At 37.2% G+C, this 20,045-nt stretch overlaps 1 protein-coding gene across 1 annotated transcript; it reads left to right on the top strand.

Moving 5' to 3' along the window:
* Positions 1–1,237: 1,237 nt before the first annotated feature.
* gpr26 (G protein-coupled receptor 26) lies at positions 1,238–17,704 on the top strand. Its single transcript, XM_055171349.2, has 3 exons — positions 1,238–2,175; positions 3,939–4,052; positions 13,999–17,704. The coding sequence occupies exons 1-3, from the start codon at positions 1,505–1,507 to the stop codon at positions 14,288–14,290; spliced, it is 1,077 nt and encodes a 358-aa protein (XP_055027324.1). The 5' UTR covers positions 1,238–1,504; the 3' UTR covers positions 14,291–17,704.
* The last annotated feature ends 2,341 nt before the right edge of the window (positions 17,705–20,045 follow it).

Below are 20,045 nucleotides of genomic sequence, written 5' to 3'. Positions count from 1 at the left end.
ACGGCCCCACAGTATGCCTAATCGTGTCTTTGCATTGACTTAACATGTAAATCACCCACCTACCATGTCTGGTGTGAACGCCCGATTAGTGTTTGAAATTAAAGACCAATATACCTTTATATGTAACATGCTTAAAACAGTTATGATATTACACGCAAAAAACTAGTTTTTTTGTTTACCCTTTTGCACTATACCATGTGCACTATACTTTGTGCAACAGGGTACACTGTAAACATTTGCTGTAGTTATGCATCTGTTTGCCAGTAAGTTACTGTAGATTTAAATGTATGTTATTTACTGGCAACCGTTTGTTCAGTCAGTCTTTGTCTTACAGAATAAAACTATAAAATAACAGCCTCATGCAAAGCATTCTGGGAACCAGATATCCTCATCAACCTTTACTGTTTTTCCTTCAGATTTTGGTTCCCAAAATGCTTTGCACCAGGGTGTTATTTTAGTTTTATTCTGTAAAAATAAAGACTTGTTAATGTTTAATGTTCATTTAACTTTGAAAAAAAAAAACTGGTGCCAGTAAATAAAATACATTTAAATCTACAGGAAGTTACTGGCAAACAGCTGTCATCAGTAATACTGTAATTTCTACAATTTTTTACTTTTAATAATAAACATTCCAAGGGAGTCCCTAAAGAATAACAATTTTTGGTTCTGGAAAGAACATTTAAAGTCAAAGATTCTACAAAGAATCATTCATTTCTTATATTTTTATAGACTGAAGAACGTTTACAAATAACATACAAAAAAAGGTTCTTTGGATGCCAAAGGTTCATACTTTCCAAAGAACCTTTCTGAACCTTTATTTTTAATACAAATATGGAGACAACCAAATGAGATTTAATTGCTTCGCAGAGAATGTTTCTAAATTTATAAACAGTTCTATAAAGCAAAACATCTCGAGTCTGAACATGTTATACTGCTGTTGGATGTTCAAAATCGTTGCCAGTGAATCATAAAATGTTACTACGAAACGGGGGCTTTTACCTCATGGTGACGTTAAAGTGTTCCCCTCGACAAAAATAAACACTTTCTAAATTTAGTCCTCTCAAAAGAAGTCCCCTGACGATTCATTTGACGCCAGTCACGTGTCAGCATTTCGTGAGGGAGGTGGGGGGTGACATGTTGACATATATAGCTGTTTCAAGGGCGAATTCTGCATAGAAGCGCGCGCGCGCTAACAGTGGCGTTCGGAGCGCACTGCGCAATTGCGCGCGGCTTTTTTGCTTTTGCGAGTGAAAGCGGAATAATTGCCCACGTTGTTTACTAGGTTAGTGCACATTTTCAGATCCACATAGTTTGTCCAACTTAATGGATTTGCCACCACTAAACTGGGGTCATGGAGAGTTGTGCGTCGACCACAGACCCCCGCGCACCGGAGAATATCACGTACTGGGGGCTCCGCCACGTACGAGCTGTAGTGATACAACGTTGTTCACCGTCATGAACGGTGCTGGAGTTCAAAGTTGCTGGATTTAGAGCGGGGAACATCATGCACATAGCGGAGCTCACGCTTTCCATCCTGCTCGCAGCGATCATCGTAGTGTCGTTGCTGTCCAACGTGGTGGTGCTGATTTGTTTCCTATACAATGCAGACATCAGGAAGCAGGTGCCTGGGTTGTTTATACTCAACCTGACTTTCTGCAACCTGCTTCTGTCCGCCTCCAGCATGCCCCTGACTCTTTTTGGGGTGCTGAGTAACGCGCATCCTGGTGGACACGTGTTCTGTCAGGTGGTGGGATTTTTAGACACTTTCCTGACCACCAACTCCATGCTGAGTATGGCAGCGCTGAGCATCGACCGCTGGGTCGCCGTAGTGTTTCCTCTGAGTTATCACTCTAGAATCCGTCACCGGGACGCCTTGATCGGTCTGGCTTACACGTGGGTCCACTCGTTGTCCTTTTCCGTGGTAGCGGCGTGCCTGTCCTGGGTGGGTTACCATCAGCTGTACGCGTCCTGCACACTTTGTAATAACAGTGCGATCAACGCAAAAACGCAGTTTGCGGTTTACACGCTGGCACTGCACACTCTCACGTTCCTGCTGGTTTCGGTGGTGCTCTGCGTCACGTATCTAAAAGTGCTAAAAGTGGCGCGCTTTCACTGCAAGCGGATAGACGTGATTACCATGCAAACCCTCGTGCTACTAGTGGACATCCACCCTAGGTAAGAATACGAAGTGATGTGTACTTATCGTTACTTTATCAACAGTTTAATTTAAGTAAGTGTTGAGAGTCCCCCTCCCTGGAGGTTCACAATTTCTACCAAATTAAATATTATAGAGCTTGGCTAAAGAGATGTATTTTCTAAAGAGATATATTTTCATTATAAAATAACTAAAGAACAAGAAATAACTTGATTGGTTGTTGTTTTAGCTTGTTTTAATGCTTGTGTTGTTATATTTTAAGTAATTTTAGGTAATCTTGATGCCACTGGCACACTGGTTGAGAAACATTGCTCTAGTCTAGAGTCACTGAGTTTCAGCACCACAATTTTGGTCCACTTTACTACATCACTGTATAAAACTTTTTGGTTGACTTATCATCTTGGATTATCAAGACATTTCAACTTATACATTTAAATATTTTAAGCTAATTTAACTTTTTTTGTTAAAGCAACTCATCAGTCAAGAAATTAATTTAAGTGTTGATCTCTTTATTTAAGATATATACTGAACTGTTAATAACATTTCCTCTTAAAAATCAGATGTTTGATAAGGTTTGATGGAGCACATTATGTTCTGCTGTGTAAACAATTGTTACCAAAAAAAAATAAAATAATAATTTGACATCTAACCATATAGCCCCAAATTAATTAAATACAGTAACTACTTGCAAGATGTATGATTCCCCATCATGTAAGTTATAGGCAAAACATGTAACCAAATTCAAGTTTATTTTGGCTATAATTGGGTTACTCATATCCGGACTATGCAGTATCTCTTCGATAGTTAACCGGCTATTGCTTTTTTATGTGTGCTTGTCAGTGTTATTTACATGTTGTTATTTTCAAGTGCTCTGAATGACCATCAATGGCAAAATGGCAATCAGAATAACTAGTTTAATACAAATTGCCAGCCCTATAAATTACATGTAATAAGCACATGTGGTGACCACTGCCCAGACAGAGCTGTACAATGTAAAAAGTGAAAGTTAGATTAACCTAAAAAATTACTTCAATTGGTAACACCTACAACATATGTTTTAAGTGAAAAATTAAAGCTTACTTGTTTTAGGTGTTATCATTTTAAAGGGTTAGTTTATCCAAAAATAAAAATTACGTCATTAATTACTCACCCTCATGATGTTCCAAACCTGTAAAAATCTTTGGAACACAGTTTAAGATGTTTTCTGACCCTCCATTGAACATGTATGTCCAGTATACTGTCCATGTCCAGAAAGGTAATAAAAACATCAAAGAATTTATTGAAGCATCGAAATACATTTTGGCCCAAAAATAACCAAAATTACAACTTTATTTAGCATTGCCTTCTCTTCTGGGTCTGTTGTGAATCTGCAAAGAGCTCTTGTGGGTTTGGAATTACATAATTTTCATTTTTGGATGAACTAACCCTTTAAGTTTTTTCACCTTAACTCGCTTTAAGTGAAAAATGTAAGTTGACAAAACTTAATTGTTTAGCAATTTGTTAAGGTAGATACAACTTTCACTTTTTACAGTGTACTACACGCATGCAGACAGAGAGATCACACAAAGACAAACAAGCATTTGATAAATAATCCACCACAGATGTTACAGTTAATCTGACATTTCAAATCAAATTCATCGTTATTGAATGATTCACTGAACAGCTTGACCAAACATCGAAACACATGTTGTTATTTGAATGTCTAAACATGTAAATATTGTAAAAAAGTTTGTCATAGATGCAGTAAGCATGTTTCATTAACTTTTACATGACTTCTGTCCAGTGTTCGCCAGCGCTGTCTAGAAGAACAAAAAAGAAGAAGACAGAGAGCCACTCGCAAAATCAGCACCTTCATCGGAACCTTCGTCATCTGCTTCACTCCTTACGTGATCACCAGGTAAGCTAAACCGAGAATAACACATGCTTGTGTTGTATTTAATATTTAGGAGGACTATGGGTACTGTTTATTAAACACTACAAGTTAAAACAAAGTTTGCAGCTCTAATGTCTTTTTATGGGTCGACGTGTAATACAACATGAAAGATGTGCAGTTAGGCATTAACAGAAAGATCAGAGAAAAATTCTGCAGCTTTTCATGTTCAGTTCACAGAACTTCACACAGTTTACCCTAGTTCACATACTATCCTTTGAATAAGCCAAGAGCAAAGTGTGTGTGTTCCTGGTAATTGGGTACTGTGGGGACAATTGTCCCCACAAAGATATGGGTACTGTGACTTTATGACTTTATTTTTGTGACTTTGTGCGGACATTTTGAGGTCCCCATTAGGAAACAAGCTTATAAGAGTGACATTTCTTGTAAATAGTAGCAGAACGTTTTCTGTGATGCGTTAGGGTTTGGGTTAGGGGAAGGGAATAGAACAGAATATACAGTTTGTACAGTATATAAACCATTACTACATATACAGACCTTTGCAAAAGTCTTAGTTTTAGCAAAGTTTTAATGTCCAACCATATTTATTTTTCACTCTTTTTTAGGATACAAACAGGAAATACAAGAAATATATACACAAAATTAAAAACAAAACACATTTCAGAACTAAATGTCTTCTACAGGCATCAGTCGGTATTTAGTGTGACCTCTCTTGGCACGAAACACATCTTGAGCTTTTTTCTAGGAGACTGGAGTCCTGAAGTCATTTGATTAGAATTAGAAATTAGCATTTAATTTCATTTAGGTTTTAGAGATCCTTCAGCTGCCTGCTATTGCTCAAGTGGAAGGGGAGTTTAAACTTAATACTTGACACTTCAGCTTATACTTTTATACTGTTTTTAATAGTAAACACACATTTCCTGTATTTTCTGGTTGTATTCTAATAAAGAGACTGAGAAATAATTATTTATGATCACTATACAATTGCAAAAACAAGAAGTCTAATTGGTGGCATGGTGGCCTAAGACTTTGCACAGTACTGTATATTTCAAAGTGTCTACTTTCACTGAGTGTAAATAGTGTTTCTTGTTGACAAACTGAAGTTTAAAAAAGACCCGCTGAGTAAAAAAACAGTGGATCTGGCTTTTGACACAATGTCGCTGCCAACCTCCCTTTTTTCCTATCACATATCACATCGAAAAGGCATTATTTTCAATAGAAATTAAAAAAAATTGAGATACACCGGTCGTCCGGCCAGAGGCCGGAATTGGCAGAGTTTATGCATAATTGGCTGGACTGGTAACTAGCTGGTCAGCCTCACGGGATTACAATTCAGAGCGATTTTTTTGTTGCCAGTGGCGCAAGCAATAATGTGACAGCCACACGCACACTCGCAGTAGAAGCAGCACCCGACCCGTTATCCAATAGCAGCATTAACTTAATTTCGTATCTGGAAAAATCTGGTCAGTTTGACAGCGACCCAAACCATCCCCAAATAAGACTTTTAAATACACATGCCATTCAGCATGTACGGAAATGAATTGAAATGGTCTTGGGTTTTAGACATCCACACTGACGGAGGCTAGTGTTGGGCGATATGCCCCAATTTTTGAGATCGTTCTATCGTTAGCCTGTGAGATCGGCGATACACGATAGTATCGGGGGGCGGGGCAGTAGTTTACTCATTCTTTTATTTGTAAATTTTTTACTCATTATAACAAGTCCCTTGATTGGTGGGCAAAAAAGAACAAGAGCAACACCGTCATGACCGCAACTTTCTAAAACTGATGCCATTAATGCAAGTGCATCATTAAAACCCTAACCATGATTACTTAAGAACTGTGAAAACATGCATCTGCGCGCACACACACACACACACACGTGTGCGCACATACAAGCAATTCAATGCATTTTTTTAATGCTGTTGCAGAAGGCTACATGTGTCAAGCAGTGGTGCTCTCAGAGGTGCCTTTTTAAACATATTGGTCCAGCGGAACGCGATCATATTTTAAACACAATAATATTTTAAACACGAGGGACGTGTTGATACAACTCATTGAAATGCATATCATAAACAGGATTAATACCACCTAGTGATCTGACTTCGGACAGAGCGCAGCTCTCTGCACGTACGCGAGAATGAGAGAGGCGCCAATTTGCAGCGGGTTATATTTTAAACAAAAAGTAAAGTTTGCCTCAGCTCGCATGAAACACATTAAACTGAACAAATACATAAGAATTACTACTTTAGTTTATGTTTAGACTTCGGACAGATACGAGAGTGCGTGCACTTGAGATGGAGAGAAGCGCAGCTGGATTTAGTGCTAGAAGGAGTCCAAGGCGCGCACATTAAGTGCAGGTACGTGCAAGAAGGAATTCTCTATTTATAAGCCAGGGCCGGCCTGAGGCATAAGCGAACTTAGCAGCCGCTTGGGGCCCATGGCCACCAAAGGGGCCCCCAATAGTTTTTTTTTTTACAATTAAATAACTTAAACAAGTAATATAAATGAATGAATATGAATGAATGAATACGAATGAATAAATGAATAATTCAAGACAAAAAAATCTGATTTGCAGACAACTAGCTAGCGTTTGAGATTTGATGCGCAATATAGACACCTCGCGTGCATTGACAATTCGCGCCAGGGAGCAAGTGCGCGTAACTGTAATAAATGATAAGCCATGTCACAGAAAAGTATGTATCCCTCTGGTGCCGAAAAGAGAAAGAAGAAAATGACATTGCGGATTAATATGCAAATTTAAATAGGGAAAGTTGATCATTTCACGTGTTTAAAGGGGTTGCAAATGTTAACTCTTCAAGTGATTTTAAACCATTTAACCCACAAAAAGGCGCTAAAGTAAGAAGCTTTCTGGACACACATGATGTTATGATTCATTTAATTTGATTTCTGTACCTAATGCTAATTTTAGCCCTTACTTATTGTGCACCTCTTTTTCTTTTAATAAATGTTTGTCATTTCTTTATTTTTTAATAAAAAAATTGGTGATGGGGGCCCCCAAACAACTTTTGCTTAGGGACCCTAAGATGCTCGGGCCGGCACTGTTATAAGCTCTCCGCATAAAGTGAAGCCCACAAACCCTCATGCGAGGAAAAGCATGCAATATGGATGTTAATGTAAAACTGTGATGATAATAATAACCATTCACCAACTATCGTCATGACTATCGCCATGAAAGCTGCCATTGGCGATATGTCTGAAGATCGTCGATACACGATAGTATGGTCTATCGCAGGGCTATTCAAATCTTACCCTGGAGGGCCAGAGTACTGCATAGTTTAGCTCCAACCCTGATCAAACACATCTGAGCAAGCTAATCAAGGTCTTCATGATCACTAGACAATCACAGGTGGGTAAATTTGATTAGGGTTGGAGCTAAACTATGCAGTGCTCTGGCCCTCCAGGGTAAGATTTGAATAGCCCTGGTCTATCGGCACAACCCTAACGGAGGCGTAGCCGGAATTTTAAAAGTGAGGGAAGGGCAGGGATGCATATGCGCAATCCAGTCATTTATACAGATCAGTGGGTTCAGTAGATCAGTAGAATTTTCTTATTGCATACATTTACTTAAAACGGAGTATGTTTACGAGGAAAATAACAGCATTTTTAGTAGAGATCGACCAATATATCTATTTCCCGATATTTAAGCATTTGCCAATTATCGGATATCGGTTTTGTGATATTGAATTGCACAGCATCACAGCATCTGAGGAGCTAACAACAACAACAACAGCATGCACAACAAATATGACGGCAGAGTGACGCAACTTCATCAAAAGCACTTTGAGTATACTTACTTTGTTTTAAAGGACAAGTTTGGTATTTTACACTTAAAGACCTGTTTTCAGATTGTTTATGATGAAATAGAACGGTTTTGACTGAAATTTGGACAACAGGTGTTTTAGCATTCGTTGTAAACTTGTGGACCTATTTTTCCAAACGCCTCACACCCGTACATTCTTCCGTTGAGAGGTTGAATAATAGACACTCCAGCCCAGTTGGTGGCGATAATCCACCTTTGCAAATTGCAAGAATACAAACAACGTTCCCGGCAGCGGAGTAATACCGTACCTTACAGAACATCTAATACAAGTCAATGGAGTTGGACAAAAACTACAATAAAACCTGTTGGAAAGCATCTTTTGCAGCCATTTTTGTGTGAGCATATCAGTGAACACCCCTGACCACTCGGTGAGTTTCACGTCTTTGTAAACGAAAGTTTAATGCATTTTAGGAAGGATTGTTCCAGTGCACCTATGCAGCCGTTGTAGAGGTGAGGGCTGATACAACAAACACCCGAAAATTCTCGGGCCGGAATCATATGTCCAAATTTCAGTCAAAACCGTTCTATTTCATCCGAAAGCAGGGCTTTAAGTGTAAAATACCGAACTTGTCCTTTAAGTAATTAACTTATTAAATATAACAGACATTAATGCACAAATGAGATGTGTTATAAAATGCCTAATATGCCATGTATGCAGCTTGTCTAAGAAACGGAGACAAACTCACAGAGTCACTAAACTGATCTATCAAATCCTGTCCCAATAACGACGTAACTTTACATGAATAAAACTGTCATGAATGAATGCTTGGTGGAATTAAGAATGCTGAATTATTATTATAATTTTTTTAATTTATGCTTATTAGTAGCCTCGTTAAAATCACGCTCATATTGCTGTTCACTTACTGGGTTGAAGGCTGAAGCACAGCCCCACGTTATAGCTAACTTTTAACAAGATTTACACTAAGTTATATTAACATTTACTAGATAAACAATATTTTGCTAAAAACATCTGAATAAATGTCTGTGGATATTAATTAGCTCCGCGAGCTATCTCAGTTTGATACAGTTAATGCATGAGTAAATGCATAGATAAACAGGGCTTTGTCAACAGCCTGTTTTGTTTGTTACTTTCCTGACAATGTATTATTCCACTGATATTATTCATTAAATTAATATTATTCTTCACTCTTCCAGATCCCCCTATTTATTACATTGTATGCAAAGAGGGAGTGATTGTTATTATTATAAGGGTTTGTTCAGTTCAGTAGTGTTGTAGTAATTGTGTCAAAAACAGTAGTATAACAGTAAATAAAAGTCGGTGCAGCATATCGGCTGGCACATAAGCAGCCAAATATTTGGTATCCATATCGGTAAAAAAAAATCAATATCAGTCGATCTCTAATTTGTAGGTTTGAGTAAGTATGTCAGTTTAAGTGCATTTAGCGTGCTAACACCTCTGAAGGCTTGAGATGCAGCATTACGGCAACACGCGTCAGATGGCCGCACATATAATTTTCAAACAGCGTGTGAATAAATTAGTTGACAATACCTAAAAACATGTAAAATTATCATTTGTGCCAACACATGCACTGCATTTGAGATAGGGATGTTAACAATTAATCGATCTTAAATCGATAAAAATTAATCGATCTTAAATCGATTAATCGATCTTAAATCGATAAAAATTAATGATTGTCGACAAAGCAAGCACGTGTGTCCGGCGCCTGCGCAAAGCACATACACAGCTGGTGAAAAAATTAAACAAGCGCGAAGAAGTTAAACCAGCCATGATCACAACGATGCTTGATGCCAAACACTCACTTGGGCTTTATATCCTCATTCGAGACGAGGCTGGCTGCTAACGCAACGAAATGGCATCCGCAGTGGATCTGAGAGGTTCCGATGCCGAAAATCTAAACACAGTTAGGATACTGAAAGCAAAGACCATCTTCAGGGAAGCCTGCAAGATTAGCATAGCAACGCTGCTAACGCTGCTTTACACAGGGAAGGAGACCAGAAGCCGTTTTTAATAAACAGATTAAAATGTAAAACTTACATTCTGGCAAGAAACTGTTAAATGTAAACTGTAACTGACTGTCGTTACACTCTGAACGCCCACAACATATATCATTGATCATCATCATCATTACTGGCTGAGGCGCTACACGCTAAACGGATTTTCTAATGGAAGGTTGAAGTCTTCATAATAAGCATCTTTGCTGAAAGTACGCCGCAGGTCCAAAGCTGAGGTGACGACGGGAAAAGTGCCCTTTGTGTGCTTCTTGGATATAATTACAACAAGTGATGTATCAACGACTCAGAAAGCAAGGTGAACAACTAGAAAAATAACACTTGATGATAATGAAAACTTATTTTGTCATGGACGCACGGACTTTCACCCGACTGTGCGGAGTGCCCGTTATGAGGCGGAGTTTACTGTGTCTATTAGTCATTATATTTCATTACGAGATTCAATTGATGATTTTTATCAAAACACCAACTACATTGACTCATTTTACAATCTCACTAGCATGTTATTTAGACAAAATAAAAAAAATTTATTCGCGTGAGGAAGCTGGCATTTTTACGCACACTTTTATGTCATTGGCTATATGTCACTGCTGTAATGGCTTATTGCACTATTACTGTTAACGATTATTCGATTGATTGATTGTTAATTTAAATGATCATCGAATATGGGAAATTGCATATTTTGTCATCCCTAATTTGAGACGACACAGGGACAGACAAGTCTACACTGTTCCCGCACCCGTCCTTTGAACTTTGAAATTCAACCAGACGCGCAAACGATGATTTGCCTTATAACGCTCACTTATGATTGGTTATATGTTACTATACTCAAATCTAAGTAACAAACAAAAAACATGGGCAGGAATGGTGGCCGTGAGTAAAAGGCTAGAAGGGATACAACTACAGACAAAATCTGAAGTCTCGCTGGATGAACACTATTCGCCGGATCATCCTAATCCTAACCCCAGACCCAACATTTCACAGGATTTAGGCCATACCTGTATCCTATCTAGCCAGAACCACTCTTCTGTTATTCTAATACTTCCCTCAAACCTCAACCCTAAACTCAACATTTTGCAAGATTTAGCATAGCTGTATCCCCTCTAGCCAGAGCCAGAGTAGAAAAGTGCGGGGGACAGAATAATCTTTATTTCAAAGAGGGGGGACATGTCCAACATGTCTTCAATGCAAATGGCACATTGATATTCCTCAGCCCAAATACACAATAGCGATTAGGATTTTTTTGTGTAATATCCACACTCAGCCAGTTACAAGCTGATCTCGAAGCAATTTTTACAACTGATGACATGATGTCAGTGAGCCTGACTGAGTTTAAGATCACTTTATTTTGAGATCTGTTCAAACTGTTTTGTACTGCACAGCATTTTGAACCTTTTGAACCTTTGTCCCACACGTCGCATATTAGGAAAATGTCCCGCATTTTTATCAGTTTTAGTTTTTTTTTCTGCAGTGTGCAGTCAGTTACCTGCAGTCTCGGTCCTCAAAATCTATCTGTGCAGTATGTTTTGTAATGAGCTAAAAGGCAAAAGGCACGTTTTTATTCCATTATATTATTATACCTTATATCACAGTTTTAGGTAATCTTTCAGTGTAACGTCCCACGTTTAGTTTGTTTGGGGGGGTCACCCTATTTCAGATGAAAAGAAGATTCTGTAATTTAATGCAGTTTGGGTGCAATGTTTCATAATTTTTTATGATGAAAATATTTATTTTTTGTAGCATATATGCTCTTTATATGTCAATTCTTGGAAAGAAAATGGGAATCGTTATCGGCAGGTCACACCTACAGAAAAATTGGAATCGGTCAAGAAAATTGCAAGTTGCTGCATCTCTGAAGAAAATGTTTAAAAAGTGGAAATAAAGTGCCTAACGAGTGTTTATTAAAGGAATAGTCCATTTTCTTAAAAGAAAAATCCAGATAATTTACTCACCACCATGTCATCCAAAATGTTGATGTCTGTCTTTGTTCAGTCCAGAAGAAATTATGTTTTTTGAGGAAAACATTGCATTTGATTTTTCTCATTTTAATGGACTTTAATGGACCCCAACACTTAACACAACACGTAACAGTTTTTTTTCAACGGAGTATCAAAGGACTACAAACGCTCCCAAACGAGGCACAAGGATCCAGCGAAACGATTGTCATTTTTGACTATAAAAATATATGCACTTTTAAACTACAACTTCTCATATTCCTCCGGTCCTGAAAGCGTCAGCGTGACCTCACGAAACGTCATGACGTCAAGAGGTCACAGAGGATGAACGCGAAACTCCGCCCCAGTGTTTACAAGTGTGTTGAAAGAGGACCGTTCCGACGTTGTTGTATGTGGAATGATACTAATTAATGTCTTTGTGTCATTGTTTATTGTTTACAATGGTCCGCAAATGTGCGTTTTATATATGTAACACGTGACCTCCCTACGTCACTACGCATTTACGTTAGGTCGCGCTGGACCGGACCTAGTCAAAAAGTTGTGGTTTAAAAGTGCATATTTTTTATTTTTCTTTTCAAAAATGACAATCGTTTCGCTAGATAAGACCCTTTTGCCTCATTTGGGATCGTTTATAGTCCTTTGAAACTCCGTTGAAAAAAACTGTTAAGTGTTGGCGTCCATTAAAGTGCATTAAAATGAAAAAAAAATCCTGCAAGGTTTTCCTCAAAAAACCTAATTTCTTCTCGACTGAACAAAGAAAGACATCAACATTTTGGATGACATGGTGGTGAGTAAATTATCTGGATTTTTTCTTTTAAGAAAATGGACTAATCCTTTAAGAATAAAAGTATTTATTCGCTATGGTTAGAGGTCGGTGTAGGGAGGGTTTTTATTTTCCCAATAATGCAGAATTCATTTAGTGATTTTAATAAATTTAATAAATTACAGTCTATGTTATTATTGCATCCTATTAATCTACAAAAATACTGCAGGTGCAAATCATATCTGCCAATAAAGTTAGCATGAGCATCTAATTAATACTTACACTTATTACAAATTTTATAATCTTAAAATAAAACTTTTTCACTTACTGTAAATAGCAAATCATTAAGAAAATGCTGATATTAACACTTTGTGTAAACAAAAAATATCTCTATATTTTTTTCCTTCGTGTAAATAGCATCTATGCTATTTGCACTTAGGGCCAGATTTACTAAAACGGGCAAATTAGCATGAGAGCACAATTCCAAAAAAGCGCCAATGGGAGTGATAATATCTGCGGGTTATTTACTAAAAAAGCGCAAATTAAATAACACAGGCGCAACAGTTGATTTCTGTAATGGCCAACGCAATCTACTAAAAGCAGCAAGTGATGATAAGGTTTGCTTGAATTCAGACATCGCGGACATGCTTTAAATAATGAAATACCAAATACATAAGAAACGCGTTCGATATGACGCCTGTTAATGCATTGCTAAAACTGCATTGGACTACATTACATAGCCGTTCCTAGATCTTAAACAGCCTATTATATTTATAAAAGAGCGTGCTGCATTTTTATTGAATGCAATTGCAATGATCTTAGAATTTTAAATATCATCTAAACATGCTGGAGGTTTCAACCCAAAATATGGACAGGCACGACCCTTTAAATTAACCTATGCTGAGTTGTTTCATGTCTTGGTTGTGTCAAATATGGACATGTTCATGGTTATTTAAATCAGCAGTCGGATTTATCCATATTTTATATGGGCTAAAAAACAACATTCTTACTGTGGGTTCACACCAGATGTGAGTTCAACGAATTGCGCGAGTAGATTACATACAAAGTCAATGCAAAGACGCGATCAGACGCGGACAGCTGCGTCGGTGGTTGCCTAGCAAATAAAAAGGCGAATCGCACTGCTCTTTTTTTAAAAAGTGACCAAAAAGGCAGTGCGACGCGCCTTGCATTTCCACGCGTTTAAAACCCGTTTGGTATGATTGGCCCCTTAGTGTACAACTGCAAAAGTTAAAACCATTAATGTATCAACAATATATTATCTATCTATACATAATGTATTTATGTATAAACGAAGTATATGCAAAGCCTAAATTTGATAAATCATCGGGTCTAACTGTCATGTCTTGCTCATGATATTTTGTGTCTGTGTTGCCCTTAGGATTGTGGAGCTATTTGTGACTGAGCCATTTAATCCATATTGGGGTGTGCTGAGTAAGAGTCTGGCATACAGCAAAGCTGCATGCGACCCTTTCGTCTACTCTCTTCTACGACACCAGTACCGCAAAACCTGCAGTGACATCGTCAATCGGCTGATGCAGCGCAGTTCCCTGAACGCATCTGGGCATCAGCACGAAAATGGAAAGATTGGAAAGACTGACGAGATCAGGAAAATTAGATGGTCCAAGGAAATTATAAAAGATGAGGAAGGTGAAACCAGACCTACTGACTGAAGACCTGCTTGTTGCTATAGAGATGAACAATCACAAAGGTAGAGCTTTTACTGTGTAAAGAGAGAGAACAATGAGAGCAATTGAGCCAGCGGGGTGCCAGGCTCTGCATTTCTAAACTTAAAAATAAATCAAGATTTTAACTGTAGCAAAGGAGATTTTAGTAGCAAAACAATTCTATTTCTTTCTTCTTCGATTTGTCCCTTTTCATTCATTTTTGCTCTGTCTGTCATTTTTTCTTTTTCGCTTTGTCCGTCTTTCATTATTTGTCGCTCTGTCCTTCATTCTTTTCGCTCTGTTCATCTTTTATTCTTTTTCGCTCTATTCTTCTTTCATTCTTTTTTGCTCTGTCTTTTATTCTTTTTCGCTTTGTCCGTCTTTCATTTTTATCGGTCTGTCTTTCATTCTTTTTCGCTCTGTCCGTCTTTCATTTCTTTTCTCTCTGTCCTTCTTTCATTCTTTTTCAGTCTGTTTGTCTTTCATTCTTCTTCGCTCTAACCATCTTTCATTCTTTTTCACTCTGTCCGTCTTTAATCCTTTTTCACTCTGTCCTTCTTTCATTCTTTTTCACTATGCCCATCTTTTATTCTTTTTCGATCTGTCCATCTTTCATTCTTTTTTTATCTGTCCTTCTTTCATTCTTTTTCGACCTGTCCTTCTTTTATTCTTTTTCGATCTGTCCTTCTTTCATTCTTTTTTGATCTGTCCTTCTTTCATTCTTTTTCAATCTGTCCTTCTTTCATTCTTTTTTGCTTTGTCCTTCTTTCATCCTTTTCTCTCTGTCTCTGTCCATCTTTCATTCTTTTATTCTTTTTTGCTCTGTCCGTCTTTCATTTTATTTCACTATGTCCTTCTTTCATTCTTTTTTGCTTTGTCCTTTCATGCTTTTCTTTCTGTCCTTCTTTCTTTCTTTTTCGCTATGTCCATCTTTTATTCTTTTTCAGTCTGTCCTTCTTTCATTCTTTTTCAGTCTGTCAGTCTTTCATTTCTTTTCTCTCTGTCCTTCTTTCATTCTTTTTGATCTGTCCTTCTTTCATGCTTTTCTCTCTGTCCATCTTTCATGCTTTTCTCTCTGTCCATCTTTCATTCTTTTATTCTTTTTCACTCTGTCCTTCTTTCATTCTTTTTCACTATGCCCATCTTTTATTCTTTTTCGATCTGTCCATCTTTCATTCTTTTTTTATCTGTCCTTCTTTCATTCTTTTTCGACCTGTCCTTCTTTTATTCTTTTTCGATCTGTCCTTCTTTCATTCTTTTTTGATCTGTCCTTCTTTCATTCTTTTTCAATCTGTCCTTCTTTCATTCTTTTTTGCTTTGTCCTTCTTTCATCCTTTTCTCTCTGTCTCTGTCCATCTTTCATTCTTTTATTCTTTTTTTGCTCTGTCCGTCTTTCATTCTTTTTCAGTCTGTCAGTCTTTCATTTCTTTCTCTCTGTCCTACTTTCATTCTTTTTCGATCTGTCCTTCTTTCATGCTTTTCTCTCTGTCCATCTTTCATGCTTTTCTCTCTGTCCATCTTTCATTCTTTTATTCTTTTTTGCTCTGTCCGTCTTTTATTCTTCTTCGCTCTATCCGTCTTTCGTTCTTTTTCACTATGTCCTTCTTTCATTCTTTTTCGCTCTGTCCGTCTTTCATTCTTCTTCGCTCCGTCTGTCTTTCTTTCTTTTTCGCTATGTCCATCTTTTATTCTTTTTCGGCATGTCCTTCTTTCATTCTTTTTCAGTCTGTCAGTCTTTCATTTCTTTTCTTTCTCTCCTTTTATTCTTTTTCACTCTGTTTTCATTCAAGTCAAACTACTGTAAAGCTGCAATGTTAGAGCTGCTAGTTACTGTAGCATCATTTAAAGAGATTTAGTAAGGCCTATTTTTATTGTATGCTGACTTGTAACTTATGTTATGGTGTAAAGTTATAAGTGCTGTTTAGAAATACAAGTAGGTGAGTACTGTGGTATTAATATATGGAGAAATGACTGACAACAATATATGCTTTACTTTAAATGATATCACATCGTAATATGTGAGAAAATATCAGTTTGCCTCTATTGTACGTGTTTCAGAGAACTACAGATGTTTTAGATGATGTTTTGTGGAGCTCAACGGCATGTAGCTTTGATTTCTGTAGCATGTATTGTATCTTCAGGGTTTAGTTGTTAAGCCCAAAAGCAAATGGGCAGATCTGTTCTTACAGTGCCTTTAATTTGTTTTATTGTAAAACAAAACCTCGTTAGATTACATTTTATAGGCTGTTTTCTATCACAAACACATCTGGAAGCATGTTTCAGCTGGGAATTGTCAAGGAATTGTGTTGTATAAACCAATAGGGAAGGTTTTAAACTACAACTGTAAACAATTAATATAAGTTTTTATTGGGAGTAAAAAGCTTCATTTATTTCTTACCCCAGAAAATTATGTTAAAAAAAACAATGTGCGAGTCCCTAAGTGCCGTCATACAGGTTTCCTGAATTATTGGTCCCCTGTTCGTGACCCCCCAGGAAAGTAAAAAAAGTGACCATTTTCTTTTCCTAATTGTGACTCTGGACCACAAAGCCAGTCATCAATATTTTTAAAATGAAGATTTATACATCTGTAAGCTAAACAAATAAGCTTTTCATTGATGTTTGTTAGGATAGGACAATATTTGGCAGATATACATTGATTTGAAAATCTGTAATCTGTGGGTTATATTGAGAAGATTGCAGTTCAAAGTCCAAATTAAGTCCTTAGCAACGCATATTAATTAAAATTTTGTTTAAGTCTATTGGCTTACCTCTGTACTGACATTTGTGGATTGAATGGGAAAATTTAATGGAAAATCTCCAAAGACCAACGAGTTTGGCAAGTTTCTGGCCAATTTTATTTGCGTTTTTGCTGCATCCACTCACAGAAATAAAATGGTTTTATATATTTACCGTAGGAAATTTACAAAATATCTTCGTGGAACATGATCTTTACATAATATAATAATGATTTTTATTTTTTTTTATTTTGACCCATGTGACTTGCAACTGGTTTTGTGGTCCAGGGTCACAATTGTTTAGTTGAGTTACATTACTATTTCATAATGCTGTTGTTTGTCCAAGTATATATGCATAAACATTTTTGTATTTTTAAACAGTTAATAATTTATACAGGGTAATTTATAACTGAATGTCACTGTATAGTATTATGTATTGTTTATATTTATGAAGTTTGTATTTGAGTATGTGTGCGCATTGTTTTCTTTGCAAACTTGGGATTGGGACCATTATTACACTTTACGTGTGTAAAAATACCAGTTTCATCTAATGTTGTGTGTGTGCAAATGTAAAGCCTTAGGAAATAACATGTCTATTTTTGTTAAACAGAAAAATGCAGTTTCAAATTTTGCTACGTAAATATATTTGTGACTATTGACAATAAATGCAGTGGGTTAGAAAATAGCACTTTTGTTGAGTACTCTCACTTGTAATAAATCTGTGAGGTTATAAAGACAAAAAAACTAACTCTACAGAATGACATTTTACACTGTAAATAATGTGTATTTTAAAGTTCTTGCCTTCCAAATTTTCCTCTGTGAAATGGGTAGAAATTTCTTTTGCGTGTTACATTCCCTATACAGAGATAAAAGAAGGAAAAAAGAGAGAACGACAGAAATAATGGATGGCTAAAATGGTTTAAGACAGATTTCATCTCTCCTCTGATTAACTAAAGTGAACACAGTTTTGCACTTTGCTCTTGTGCTCCAGCTCAGAGAGCACACCATAGAGAAAGCTGTAATTGCAGGTTCAGAAGAAAAGAAAAAGGAAGATAACAAGAAGAGTAGAAAGCGTGAAGGCAGATATTACAAAGCTTCAGAACCGCAAAAAATGAGACAACTAAAGAATTCTGGGTAATTATTGCAGCCTCCCTCATCACCACCCCCTCACCCAAAGCAAACAGGAGGAGAAGAACATTTCATCAGAATTCAGTCACAACAGCCCCCACACAGATAAAAAGTTTTAACTCAGGAATTCCCCTTCTTATCTACAGTATTGCATTATTCAATTTTATTGTTAATGTAAGTTTTTACTGCTGAGATTGTCATACCAATTTCTCAGTGCATTACCAACACTAAACAAAAAGACCTGATACCATCACCAGAACAAAAGGACATAACAAACTGCATTATACTTTCCATAAAACCTATTTAAAAAGTATATTAAAAATAGCTTATTCAACAAGCAAGTCTCATATGTTCTCATCCATAATACATATTTCTATTGGTGTCCACTCAACTTAGTTAGACGTCTTGCTTGCTATGCTGCCAACAAAAACGTGTAGGTAAAATAAAAATGGTATTTCTGCCTGTATTTAAAGGCACACCATGGAACTTTTTGGCCACTAGGGGTTGCTAGACATGTATTTTTCACGCCTAGCACCCCTAGAGGCCACAAGCGCCGCAGCACTGCCGCAAAGGAAAGGAACTGGCCAACCTTAAAACTAAACTAAAAACTAAACATTTAAAACGCTAAACGATCAACATTTTGAGACAATAGGGAGAAACGCAGTCATGTTACAACTTTCTGATGAAGAACTCGTCGTGGCAGAAGCCATTTCTCAATCTGAAGGTTGCAGCCTCCGGATGTCATATTTCTAAGCTGCATACGTCATCAAGACTCTCTTATTTCACAATATTAACAATTATAAAGTTGACTATTATACTTAGTTAATCGTAAATTGTTGCAGTATGCTTATGACTTGCGAATGTAATGCTCAGTTTACCTTAATAAACCAGGTTTCATGACGTATGCAGCCTGCATATTTGACCTCCGGAGGCTGCAGCCTTCCAATTGAGAAACGACCAGAAATATTTCCTTGCCTTTTTCGAAAGAAATATTTTTGCATCGTCTCTCTCTCTCCCTCGCCACCAGGATTTTCCGCAATGGCACTCGTTTTTCCTCTTTTGTGTGAAAATTGTAGCTCCAAATCCAAGTAAACCGTGTTTAGGTCTGCCGCTTTGTAATACGTCACGCGAGTGTCAGCGAAATTCAGCAAATGAGGAAGAGAGAAGAGAGAAACGCTCGGATCTGATTGGTGAATGAATAGGGTTTGGTTTTACACTGTGAGCAAGTTTGACTGCTGTAGCATCCTGGATTGTAATGTAAATACCATAGACACAGTAAAAGAAAGGTAAATACGTGGACACAGCATCTGAATACAGCGAACTATAAGCAAGATAATCGCTGTCATTTATAAAGAAGATCGCATTGATGTATGAATCAAGAGTTTATATAAAAAAATTGCCTTAAAAGGGTAATCGAACCTGGGTCGCCCGTGTTATAGGTCCGTGACACTAAAACTGTGCCACGGAGTCACATACTATAAGTTGCTCTCTACACTCCTTAAGTAGCCTCCAGCAAAATTCACGTTAAAAACAAATTGTGTGGAGGAAGTGACGTATGCCTTAAAGCAGTCGAATTTTGTAGTTTTTTTGGTGCTCTGGTTACTACCAGAAACCCTAAGTTTTAAAATACGAGTAAAAGTGATACAGACCCCGTCATGCTATGGTAGACATGTCATTCAACCTATTTAAAGTCGATGTACTACCACAAGGGTCTTGAAAATTTATTATGAAGGTTGAAAAATTACATGGTGTCACAAAAGGAAATATGATCTTGCAGGGCTCGCAAAATCGCTAGCCTGACATCCCGGTGCTATTGTACTTAGTCGAGCTACCAAATTATATCTCTGTCCTGCTCGCTGGGCTGTCTAGGTATAGGAAAAATATATTTTAATGCTTTT

This window comes from Misgurnus anguillicaudatus, chromosome 7 (assembly GCF_027580225.2).
Source record: "Misgurnus anguillicaudatus chromosome 7, ASM2758022v2, whole genome shotgun sequence".
NCBI classification, from domain to species: Eukaryota; Metazoa; Chordata; class Actinopteri; order Cypriniformes; family Cobitidae; genus Misgurnus; species Misgurnus anguillicaudatus.
The sequence above is the reverse complement of the archived record's forward strand: the minus strand, read 5'-3'. Positions and strand labels throughout refer to the sequence as shown.